The sequence below is a fragment of the Podarcis bocagei genome, assembly GCF_964188305.1.
Source record: "Podarcis bocagei genome assembly, chromosome: 7".
Classification (NCBI taxonomy): domain Eukaryota; kingdom Metazoa; phylum Chordata; class Lepidosauria; order Squamata; family Lacertidae; genus Podarcis; species Podarcis bocagei.
In genome coordinates, this window is record NC_138132.1 from 87,830,346 (window position 1) to 87,843,354 (window position 13,009).

Sequence of the window (13,009 nt, forward strand, 5' to 3'; positions counted from 1 at the left end):
TGCACTTTTTGCTGCAGCCTTTCCTTTTGTTTCTAAAATGGTTACATAGCTTTTCTATTCAAAAGGACACAAATTATACATATACATTTGCCAGCAGAATGATGAAAAAACAAAGTTATGGAGGCAGGAGTGCCATCTTGGCCCCGTGACCATGGGTGCCTGGGGCCACGGGTGCCATGCAGCAGGCATGACCTTGGCACCGGATTTTGTGGATGCCCAGCCCCTTCATGGGGAATTTTGTGGGTGCTTGGGCACCCAGGGCCCCAGGGAGTTGGCATCTATGCATGGAGGAGAAGGCTATCAATGGCTGCTAGCCACAATGGCTAGGCTCTGCCTCCACAGCTGGAAGCAGCAATGCTTCTGAATCCCAGTTGCTGGAAACCACAGGAGGGGAGAGTTGCTCTTAGAATAGAATAGAATAGAATAGAATAGAATAGAATAGAATTTATTATTTATACCCGGCCCATTTATACCAACGCGGGTGGCGTTGTGGGTTAAACCACAGAGCCTAGGACTTGCCGATCAGAAGGTTGGCGGTTCGAATCCCTGTGATGGGCTGAGCTCCTGTTGCTCGGTCCCTGCTCCTGCCCACCTAGCAGTTCGAAAGCCCGTCAAAGTGCAAGTAGATAAATAGGTACCACTCTGGTGGGAAGGTAAAGGGCGTTTCCATGCGCTGCTCTGGTTCGCCAGAAGTGGCTTAGTCATGCTGGCCACATGACCCGGAAGCTGTACGCTGGCTCTCTCGGCCAGTAAAGCAAGATGAGCACCGCAACCCCAGAGTCGGCCACAACTGGACCTAACGGTCAGTGGTCCCTTTACCTTTACCCCACCCATCTGCTGGGTTTATCCAGCCACTCTGGGCAGCTTCCAACAAAGTATTAAAATACAGTGGCCTGTTAAACATTAAAAGCTTCCCTAAAGAGGACTGCCTTGAGATGTCTTCTAAAAGTCTGGTAGTTGTTCTTCTCTTTGACATCTGGTGGGAGAGCGTTCCACAGGGCGGGTGCCACTACCGAGAAGGCCCTCTGCCTGGTTCTCTGTAACTTTGCTTCTCTCAGTGAGGGAACCGCCAGAAGGCCCTCGGCGCTGGACCTCAGTGTCTGGGCAGAACAATGGGGTTGGAGACGCTCCTTCAGATATACTGGACTGAGGCCGTTTAGGGCTTTAAAGATCACCACCAACACTTTGAATTGTGCTTAGAAACGTACTGGGAGCCAATGTAGGTCTTTCAAGACCGGTGTTATGTGGTCTCGGCGGCCGCTCCAAGTCACCAGTCTAGCTGCCGCATTCTGGATTAGTTGTAGTTTCCGGGTCACCTTCAAAGGTAGCCCCACATAGAGCGCATTGCAGTAGTCCAAGGTCCTGCTCATGAGTTTCCCACAGGCATCTGACTGGCCACTGTGAGAACAGGATCCTGGGCTCTATGGGCCACTGGCCTCAGGGGTGGTTTTAGGGTGGTGCAGCCGATGTGGTTGCACTGACTGCTACAATGCGCTGCAGGGGGCACCACAACAATGCTGTAGAACAGAGCACAAAAGGGGGGGGCACTGAATTTTAGCCTTGCCCAGGGTGCCTCTGAAATTTTAGAGCCCAAAGTCCACTACTGCAGGCCTGATCCAGGAGGCTTTTCTTACGTTCTTGAGTTCTTAAGGCAGCCATACCGAAATCCCTTTGTTTCATCTGTGGCTAATGGCTGCATTCTGTTCCTTTATGTAGCTGTTTGCTATTGTGGATATGTCACTATTGCCTGTTATGAGAGAAGGGACAAAACCAAATTCCACTTCCTCTGGGCCTGGGACTCTCTGTGGGCTTCGACATGTGGACCTGAACTATCATAGAGTTACCTTTGCGCAGATGCACCTTGAGAAAGGCTCTGTATCATTGTTACCTAAATATTCCTTCTGTTTTTCCTGCGAAATGATCTTCCTCATGGGTCTTTCCAAGTGCCTGCTCCTTGCTCTTCTTCCTCCCTTTCTCTTTGAAGCAAAAGGTTAGGGGCCTAGGAGGCTGCCTTAAAAGGTAAAGGACCCCTGACAGTTAAGTTGAGTCGTGAACGACTCTGGGGTTGCGACGCTCATCTCGCTTTACTGGCTGAGGGAGCCAACGTTTTGTCCACAGACAGTTTTTCCGGGTCATGTGGCCAGCATGACTAAGCCGCTTCTGGGGAAACCAGAGCAGCGCACGGAAACACTGTTTACCTTCCCGCTGGAGTGGTACCTATTTATCTACTTGCGCTTTGTGCTTTTGAACTGCTAGGTTGGCAGGAGCAGGGACCGAACAACAGGAGCTCACCCCGTTGTGGGGATTCGAACCGCCAACCTTCCGATCGGCAAGCCCAAGGCTCAGTGGTTTACACCACAGCGCCAACCAAACCCTTGGCCTAGCTGGCTTAGTATTTGCTCTCTGGAATTCCAGACAGGGAATCTTTCCTAGCCCAGCCAGGATGGAAGCAGGGATTTTCCGCATGCAAGGCAGATGCTTTGCCCTTGAGCTTCAGCCCTGCTAGCAACAAGCAAGCACCAGGGTGAGCAAGAACCACCCACCCACCTGAGCACTGCTGCCTCCTCCTCCCAGAAAGCAGGCTGCTCATTAGGGCTGGCTCTGCTTGTCAGCCGAGCTCCTCCGCCCGCCTGGCTGTTGCCAGGGCCTTCCTCTGGAGCCTTCCCTGGGGGCTGCTGCTTGCGACAAAAGGGCTCATTACCTCTTCCTTGGCTGGCAAGTGCCAGGCGGGCGTGAAAGGCGGGCATGGATCAGCTGCTGGTCACCAGCCCAGAGACAGGCCTCTTTGGCAGACCCAGACCCAGCGGAGCCAGTTCCCTTCCACTGAGCTAAGAGAGAGACCCCCACATGTCTTCACAGGCTCAGCAGCTCTTTCTGAAATTTCGGGTTGCTGTGATTTTACTGAGATGCATTCACTGCTCAATAAATTAATGGTTCTGGTTTGCTTTATTTATGTGTTTGATATTCCAGTGTTTACAGCATTTCTTTCCCCTCTCCTATTGTGACTGTGGTGAGCCGCTTTGAGCCCAGTGTTTGTTGTTGGGGAGGTGGAATGAAAACGTTAAAATAGTAGGAATCCGTGCAAAGAATACAGATAACACAAGCAGTGTAATAAGAACTATTGGAAGGTACCTCAGGTTATATACACTTCAGGTTACAGACTCCGCTAACCCAGAAATAGTGCTTCAGGTTAAGAACTTTGCTTCAGGATAAGAACAGAAATTGTGCTCCGACGGCGCGGTGACAGCGGGAGGCCCCATTAGCTAAAGTGGTGCTTCAGGATAAGAACAGTTTCAGGTTAAGAACGGACCTCCGGAACGAATTAAGTACTTAACCCGAGGTACCACTGTATTGTAATTTGTCATGTAAGTGTAATATATTGTACTCTTTTATGTTTGTTCCTTTATCTTTTCTTCATTTGTTGTTTCTGCTCATTGGTATCGTTTTCTGTTTTATAGGTTATGTATATTTGTCTATCTGAAAAATAATAAAGATTTTCTTAAAAAAACCCAAAACATTAAAATTGAATAAGAGTCAAATAACACGCATGAAAATGGGTGGGGGGGAAGAGACTGTTAGTTGAACACAGCTGGGAAAAAGGGACTCAGTTTCTAAATAGTTGTTTGTGGTGCTGCTGCTGCTGGGTTGATCTCAAATGCATTGGTTTCTGTTATGTACTGAAGTTCACACCCTGGGCCAGCAGGGTACTCAGGTCCACATATGCAAATAAGGAATTGAAAGTGACGTTCAGTGATTGGATAGTTACAGAAAGTGGTTACTGTTGCCTTGTAGTTGAGCTCTATATAAGCAGGTTGGCTGAACCCTTCAGCTCAGTTCTGTCCTGGCCTGTGAATAAACAAGAGCTGTTTGAAGAAAAGCTGTGTCGTCTGATATGTTCACCCACAACTTAACAGTTTCCTGCTGGGACAGCTCTGGGTCTTCTGATTCATGCTCAGTTAGGAAGAACTTTCTGATGGTGAGAGCTATTCAACAGAGGAACGGACTCTCTTGGGAAGTGGTGGACTCTCCTTCCTCGGAGGTTTTTAAACAGAGCTTGGCTGGCCATCTGCCAGGGGTTCTTTTGCTGTGATTCTTGCATTTCAGGGGGGTTGGGTTGGATGACCCTCGGGGTTCCCTTCCACCTTTACAGTTCTATGATTCTGTCTCCACGGATGGATTTGTGAAGATGGTGTCCCATCAGGCATTCCATCCTTCTCAGCAGGTGAATGAATCAAACACCTGGGCCTGCCCCAAATTTCCTCTTCTCCGTGTGCTTCAGGCTCTGAGGCTGAAAGCACTTCTGAGACCTGCCTACCCCCAGCTTACAAGCTGGGCAGCTTTGGAGCTGCTCAGCCATTTGTGTGGTGTGTGTGTGTGTTTTAAATAAATACCGTATTTTGCGCCCCATAGGACGCTCCGGGCCATAGGACGCACCTAGTTTTTTTGGGGGGAAATAAAGAAAAAAAATTATTTCCCCCCCAGGTACGGGGCTGGAAGAACCAGGTCGGGGAACAGTGGGAAGGCACGCTCTGCCTCCCCGCTGTCCCCCGAGCTTGTGGTGCTGGCGATGGGGAGAAGTGCGCTGATCCCGGGACTGCAGGCAGCTCTGCACCGCCATCCGGAGCGGGGCGGGACTTAGCGCCCCCCTCCGGATGGCAGCGCAGATCTGCCTGCAGTCCTGGCACGGCAGGCAGCTCTGCGCGGCCATCTGGAGCGGGGCGGGCTTCGCTCCCGGTGGCCACGCAGAGCTGTCCTGAGCCGGGGACCGCAGGCAGCTCTGCGCAACCCTCGGAGCAGGTCTCCCGAGGGTTGCGCAGAGCTTCCTGAAGCCTGGAGAGCGAGAGGGGTCGGTGCGCACCGACCCCTCTCGCTCTCCAGGCTTCAGCGAAAGCCTGCATTCGCCCCATAGGACGCACCCAGATTTCCCCTTCATTTTTGGAGGGAAAAAAGTGCGTCCTATAGGGCGAAAAATACGGTATTTTATTTAACATAATTGTTACAAAATATAAGCAAAATATTGCAAATACATACATACATATATATATATTTCAAATAAGCACAAATATATGAAAAAAGGAACAAAAGAGAAAAGAAGAAGAAAAAGAAATTTGGAAGAATTTCTTCCAAATTTATTGTACAAATATCTCAATATGAAAATAATAATAACATTTCATTGGTTGACTTCCATCGCTTACATTGGACTTCCTATATACTGTACATTTTAAGCAAGATTGTATCTGTCATTCTGTATCTTCCCCATACCATCTCACACAAATATTCTAATCAATAAGTTTTCTAAATCTTTCATAAATCTGTTCTAAACACAACCGATACCTTACATTTAATCCTTGTCTACATAAATAATCATTTATTTATTTTTCAAATTTTTCAAGTTAATTTTCAACATTTATCACAAACATAATGTATATAACACACAAAAAGAAACATACATTACAATTCTAAAGAAAAATAAAACAAAAACAATAGACGTATAACTTCTAATACCCAATTTAACTTTGATTTGTAACTGACTCCTCCCCCAACTGAGTTTCATTGAATCGCTTTGTGACAGCTCTCCAAAATCATATTTCTCATAAAATTAACTCCTTTAGTTTACTTCCTCTTCTCTTTTCTTAATAATCTAGTCCATAATCTTTTAGAATTCATTCTTATTCTAGTCCTAGGCCTGTTTGGTACTTTCAAGTAACTTCTAACATCTTATCTTACAATATTTACAGAAATAATCATTTAGACATTTCCATTGTTTCTGGATTATATTTTTTGGTTTTTGTCTTATATTTTGTTGTTGTCTCTCCTTGCAGAAGGAGCCGCTGATCCAAGTCCCAGCCAAGCCAGGAGGGATGGGAACAGCCAGGTGAGCAGGTAAGTGGTCCCCACACCTATTTCTCCATCTCTAACACAGGCTGGCTCTTTGCGGCCTCCCTCCATGTAACTCTCTTTCCCCCCCAAAAAAATTTTGTTATTTGTTTTCCATATTTATAAACAAACACAAATACACAAACAAAAATCTTAAATCTAATAATTCCACTTTTGTTTACATTGTTGGATGACTTCCTTGACTCCCCCAAGCTGAGTTTCAATGTATATCACTGTAACAGTTTTCCAAAACTATTTTCACATAAAATATACTTAGGCAATTAACATCTTTCTTTCTTTTCATTTTCACATTAGACATAGTATTCTATAATATCACATATTTAAATCCTAGGCCAATGGTGCTTGCAAATATTTCTATTTAGATTATCTTAGCATCTTGGTTAAATAGTCTTTGAATTTCTTCAATTCCTCCTGGTACTCCTCCTCCTTCTGGTCACAGATTCTTCCGGTCAGGTTGGCTAGCTCCGAAAAGTCCATCATCTTCATCTGCCATTCTTCCACTCTTGGTACTCCTTGTAGTTTCCAATTTTTGGCCAACAAAATTCTAGCTGCATGCAAAAACAGTCTGACATCTTTTCTTGGGCAACCTCCATGTGAATCTCTTAGCTTCACCTCTGCAATCCTGAGATCATGCTGGCCTGAACCCTCCCCACCCCCACCCCACCATCCAGGCGGTTTCTCAGCCCCCTGCCACCGAGCCATGAATCTTTCATGTGCCTGTCATCTGCCCCTCATCTTCCATTAGCTTCACTTCCCCTCACTCTGCTATCCCGCCCCCATCCTCACCTGCCGCCCACAGTCCACGCTTGGCAACCTCAGCCCCCTAATAGGGTAGGAAGGCAAAGCCCATAGAGACCTGGACATGGCAGGACTGTGGAGGTGAAAAAGTCCTGTTGGGAGTTGCCCGTCTGGTTCCTTCCTTGGCCTTCCTGACTGACCCCTCATCCGTACGCCTCTTTTCTGTAGCCGAATCATCTTCAAAGTGACTCACAACAGCAACGCTGCCTTCAACTGTGGAGGCAGAGCATAGCCATCCTAGCTAGTAGCCATCTATAGTCTTCTCCCCACTGCCTCCAGTGGGAGGGAGTTCCATAGTTTAACTTGGTGCTGTCACTGCTGTGTGAAGAAATGCTTTGTTTTTATCCCACCAGTTATAGCATTAGGAGAGAGGGAAGAAACCTCTTCCCTACACACTTTCTCTGTGCCGTGAATCGTTGCCTTTCCTCCAATTTGGCAAGGAGTCAAAGGGCCTGGAACGATGAAGCTCATTTAGGGAGGGAGGGAGGGAACACGGCCACGAGAAATCTGGATGCGGTCAGAGTATCCAGCCACCTTCGCTTTTTGCCCCATTGTCAAATGATCTGGAGGGATGCGGGTGGCGCTGTGGGTTAAACCACAGAGCCTAGGACTTGCCGATCAGAAGGTCGGCGGTTCAAATCCCCGCGACGGGGTGAGCTCCCGTTGCTCGGTCCCTGCTCCTGCCAACCTAGCAGTTCAAAAGCACGTCAAAGTGCAAGTAGATAAATAGGTACCACTCCAGCGGGAAGGTAAACAGCGTTTCCGTGCGCTGCTCTGGTTCGCCAGAAGCGGCTTAGTCATGCTGGCCACATGACCTGGAAGCTGTACGCCGGCTCCCTTGGCCAGTAAAGCGAGATGAGCGCCGCAACCCCAGAGTCGGCCATGACTGGACCTAATGGTCAGGTGTCCCTTTACCTTTGCCTTTACAAATGATCTGGAGCCTTCAGCTAGACAGCATCCCTTTAAATCCTCATGATGGTCAGTAATGCAAAATGTGCTATATGGCGACCCCTTTTTAGGATGCTTTAACAGAGAAAGAGAGAGAGGAGCTGCTGCATGTCATTCCTAGCTTTTGCATCGCCTTTAATCCACATGGAGCCTTTTATTCATTTGTTACTTATTTATTCCATTTCCATCCCGCCTTTTTCTCCACAAGCTCAAAGTGGTGGACTGGGTTCTCTTTTTATCCCGTTCATTTTCCCAGTATAATTCTGAATAACTCGGGAAAGTCACTGCCGTTCCATTTTACCGGTGGAAAAATGAGGCCGAGAGATTTCAGCTGCTGCCTGCTTGGCTGTGATTTCCCAGGAGGTGTCCTCTCAGTTGGAGGGGGGTGAGATGGAGGCAGACTGCTCCCCTTGGCTGTTCCAAAGTGATGACAAGAAGAACCTTATAGGACAGGCTGTTTTGGACTTCAACTCCCAACAGCCCCGTACGATGCTGTGGGGCTGATAGCATCAAGGCCTTCTGTCTGGGGAAGATAAGAGTTGGTTCAAAACATCTAGAAGGCACCCAGTTGGGCAAGGCACTTCTGGAGAAACTGGCCCTGTGAGAATCTGCTCCTTCTAATTTAACCTGCCTCCTTCTCCTTGGACAGGACTTGGTGAATGAGTTGGATCCTCAAGCAGGAGACTGAATGGAGAAACTACAGAAGGTAACCAAGCTGGTCTGGTCTGGCCTGGGCCTGCCCTGGGAAACGGGTTCCATGGGTTCTCTGGGGCTCTCATTATGGGGTGAGGAGGGGATTTGTCTCGCCAGAGTGGTGCATGCTCTGGTTATCTTCCACTTGGACTACTGCAATGCGCTCTACGTGGGGCTACCTTTGAAGGTGACCCGGAAACTACAACTAATCCAGAATGCGGCAGCTAGACTGGTGACTGGGAGTGGCCACCGGAACCACATGACACCGGTTCTGAGAGATCTGCATTGGCTCCCAGGATGTTTCCGAGCACAATTCAAAGTGTTGGTGCTGACCTTTAAAGCCCTAAACGGCCTCGGTCCAGTATACCTGAAGGAGCGTCTCCGCCCCCATCGTTCAGCCCGGACACTGAGATCACACCGAGGGCCTTCTGGCGGTTCCCTCATTGCAAGAAGTGAGGTTACATGGAACCAGGCAGAGGGCCTTCTTGGTAGTGGCGCCCTCCCTGTGGAACGCCGGCTGAACGATGGGGGTGGAGACGCTCCTTCAGGTATACCGGACTGAGGCCATTTAGGGCTTTAAAGTCCCTTTGTGAGGGAAACATGTGGCTGCAAGGTTGAGTGAGCGGAAAGGGGTTACTTGCTCTGTATTCATCTTCTCTTTAACTTCACTGAATGTAATAATCAGTCCACCCATCAGGTTCTTTCAGTACCTGCAAATGAGAAGCTGACTTACAGCACTACAGGGAGGGCTGTGATGTGACCAGGGATCTAATTAAATGGCGCTAAATCTCCTTCTCTGTTTCCTGTGTTGAGCAGGGTGGTTGAATGGCGTGGCCTGCAAGGTCCCTTCAGACTCTGTGAAATTTGAAAACCCTCTTGGCAGGATTCATGTCCTTCAAAAGGTGGCTGTAGAATATTTGCAGAATGACCAGTGGGTTTCTGTTCTGCTCAGCAGAAATATGCAAAATGGGGGAGCAGTTCTAGTAAAACAGATTCCAACACCCATTTGGAAATATTTTTGGAAGAAACAGCCAACACCCTCTGTTGATATTTTATTAAGTCGATGAAGGGGATTTTTTTTTTTAAAAGTGGCATGTTAGTGACATCCCAGAAGTCTGTGATTCCACTTGATGAACTGAATTTGATCGGTGGCTCCAGTGTCTCTGCTGAGATTAAATTCACTCCAGAATTCACACGCAGGAGGGTGCATTAAGGGGGGAGATGGCTGATGCATGGAGCGCCCCAGTCTCCAGCCACCCAACACCCCTTGAGCCTTAGCTCACTCCATCCTTCCCCAGCTTGGTGCCCTCCAGATGTTGTGAATGGCAGCTCCCATCAGCCCCAGCCAACATAGCTGGCAAAGACTGCCGTGTGCTCTCTTGGTAAAGGTAAAGGGACCTCTGACCGTTAGGTCCAGTCGCGGACGACTCTGGGGTTGCGGTGCTCATCTCGCTTTGCTGGCCGAGGGAGCCGGCATACAGCTTCTAGGTTATGTGGTCAGCATGACTAAGCTGCTTCTGGCGAACCAGAGCAGTGCATGGAAACACAGTTTTCTTTCCCGCTGGAGTGGTACCTATTTATCTACTTGCACTTTGATGTGCTTTCGAACTGCAGGAGCAGGGGCTGAGCAACAGGAGCTCAGCCCGTCGCGGGGATTCAAACCACCGACCTTCTGATCGGCAAGCCCTAGGCTCTGTCGTTAGCTTGGCTAAAAAGATGAAAACGTGAAGAAAAGGTCAGCTAAAATACCCCCAGATCAGGTTTCTGTGATCAAGAAGATAGGCTTATTGACAAACACAAAACGCTGTAGAATTGCAGTGGGGTAAGGGAAAAGAGAAAAATAAACTTCTACCTTGAAATGTTTGCCATGGCTGAGATAATCAGCAAGTGAGTGGCAGAAAACAAAGCATGGAGTCAGGCTGGCTACTAACTCCAGCTTTGGCTGTATATTCATAGGAAGCTTAGCCAGGACATTTGGGCGGGGGCACCAGTTCACGATTTAAGGCAGTAAGACATACAGAGCCAGCACCGAAACACATTCCGTGTCTGGTGTGAAGCAAAGGCAACTCTGTCCCTTTAGAAATGGGGTCATTCAGGCACAGGCTGACAGGATTACAATAGATGTCAACTTCATTCCTGCATCGCAGGGGGTTGGACTAGATCACTTTTGGGATCCCTTCCAGTTCCACCTTTCCATGATTCTGTGGACACTGAAAAGCTCAGTCCAGCAGGGACACTTGCCAAGCCCTCTTCCCACTTCTCTGTGACGGACTTGGGGGAAAAGGAAAAATTCTGCAGAATCTTGGAGGTGTTGAAGAGGTTGGTATCACTGCAGATATATTTTTATATATCAGCCAGGCATTGCAAAAAAACCCCTCTATACTCCATGATTTTGTAGTGGTCCAGCAGGGGTTCTGTTAGGTTACATTGAGGATGCTGTAAGGAGAATGTGCATAGATCTCGGAGGAAGTTTGATAACTGCCGCAAGAATAATACTTGCAATGATGATAATAATCACAAGCCCCTGGGGTAATAAAAGAACACCTGCTTAAGGGTTGGGAGGTGGGAGGTGTGGCTTATATTGTTAGGGAACAGGCTCCAGCATCTGTGGGGACATGCAGTTGTGACACAAGCTCTCTTCAGGGAAGGAAAGGCAATTGTCTGTTTGTCATATTGGAATAAAATCTGACTGCAGAATGATGTGAGGTAGCAGTACAGGGGCTGTGTGTCCTTTGGGACAGAGGACAGTCCTCTGTTTGAAGGACTGTCAGGTAAAAGCTCAGTTTGAAGATGACCCAAAGAAGGGAGAGAAGCTGTATGTGTTTGTGGAGGGGGTGGCAGCAGTGTGAAATTCCTCATTCGTAGTAAGCAGCACTTGGACGGCAGATGGAATTATAAAATGACCAAGGTTCATTTATTCCAACTCTCTGCAATGCAGGAATCGCCACCAGGACCGGATTTAGGTTTGATGAAGCCCTAATGAAGTCCTTTGATGAAGTCCTTTGTCAACAACAAATTGTCACTGTTATTTGTGTTGAATATATGCTATATGGTAATTTATGGACCTAATAGGTATCTAAAGCCATTTGCACATGTTGCCATGCAACACTTCCATGCAGTATGTAGGCACCCTATATATAGAAAGGAGCAAACCAGGGATATTTCTGGGAGCAGGCTAGCAGGTGGGGCCCATGATTTACATCATAGGAACCTACACAACACAAAACACTGTTGCTGTATGTAGGTATTATTTTATTTCTTTTTGATCTTACATTTTGGAAATGTACATCCAGTTGTTGTTTTTCCTTTAATTTTTTTTGGGGGGCCCCAAGAGAGTGGGGCCCTAAGCTATACTGTAGCTTGTTTAGCTTACATGTAAATCTGGCACTAAATAATCTTTGACAGATGCCCTCCCCTCCCAACCTCTGTTTAAAAACCTCCAAGGGAGTCCGTTCCACTGTCAAATGGCTCTTACAGTCAAAAAGTTATTCCTGATGTTTAGTTAGAAAAGGCCACGTGGTCACAGTCTTTTCCACTACGGTGAGGCGATGCCCCTTCAGTTTTCTCTCAGCCATAGTACTTATTTATAGTTTTGCACTTACACTTACAAATTAGCCTACAATAAATGGGTGTCCTCTTTTTGGGGGCGATGCATAGAATAGTTGGAAGGGACCCTGAGGGACATCTAGTCCAACCCCTTGCTACCGCGGGCAACGAGTCTTGGCCTCGCTGCTGAAGGAGGGAAATAAATTATCGAGGCTGTATTGAAATGGAAGTCACTGATCAAATGTCAGATGTGCAGGGTTTTACAGTGGTACCTCGGGTTCAGTACTTAATTCATTCCGGAGGTCCATTCCTAACCTGAAACTGTTCTTAACCTGAAGCACCACTTTAGCTAATGGGGCTCCCCACTGCCGCCACACAATTTCTGTTCTCATCCTGAGGTAAAGTTCTTAACCTGAGGTACTATTTCTGGGTTAGGGAAGTCTGTAACCTGAAGCATATGTAACCCAAAGTACCACTGTATTCTGTTTTGTAATTTGACTGCTACGAAGCATTGCCAGATATCTTGGATCCAAAGAGAGCAATCTATTCCGCAATTCTTTTTGTAGGATTATATTGTAATATAGGTAGGCCAGACGAGGTATTCACTTGAAACATTTTAAAAAGACTGCCCCATCTCGCAGACTGGCTTTCCAGTGTGCCCCTCCCCACCCTGCTTTTTAACATCCAGGCAGTGAAACTTGGCAGCCGGCTCACTCTCGGCTTTGTGATGTGTAGCCGGTTCTAAGAAAGGTTTTCTGTTTCTGTCCCCGACTGGATAGCCAAGAATCTTATCAGTCAGTCTCCAGTCCCCTTTGGTGGCACATTTGCAAGGGGGCTGGAATTCAGCAGCTCTGCCCAGAAAACAGCGCTTTGGGGACACACAGCAACCCATCTGATTGGCAGGAGGGAATACAAATGTATATTTGTGACAAAGCCAGAGTTTACTGTGCCTGCTGGAAAGAAATCCTTGCTGGAAACAGCTCTTCAATACGCTGCCTGCATGGCCAATGCAAATTTCCGTTTGGCCTTGTTGAATGGCATTGACTTTCTTTCCTGCAGCTGCTATGCATGTACGGAAGACAAAAACGGATTTTTAAAAATTAAAAATAGTAATGCACTTATAGGG

The 13,009-nt window shown here is 47.5% G+C and overlaps 1 protein-coding gene across 3 annotated transcripts in view; it reads left to right on the forward strand.

Moving 5' to 3' along the window:
* The window catches only part of DMTN (dematin actin binding protein), a 64,687-nt gene that overhangs the window by 21,317 nt on the left and 30,361 nt on the right, over positions 1–13,009 (forward strand). For all 3 annotated transcript variants that reach the window (XM_081203152.1, XM_081203151.1, XM_081203150.1), the window contains exons 2-3: positions 5,823–5,883; positions 8,294–8,350. In XM_081203152.1, the coding sequence (XP_081059278.1) occupies positions 8,333–8,350 (18 nt within the window). In that variant the 5' untranslated portion in view covers positions 5,823–5,883; positions 8,294–8,332. The remainder of the gene's footprint in view (positions 1–5,822; positions 5,884–8,293; positions 8,351–13,009) is intronic.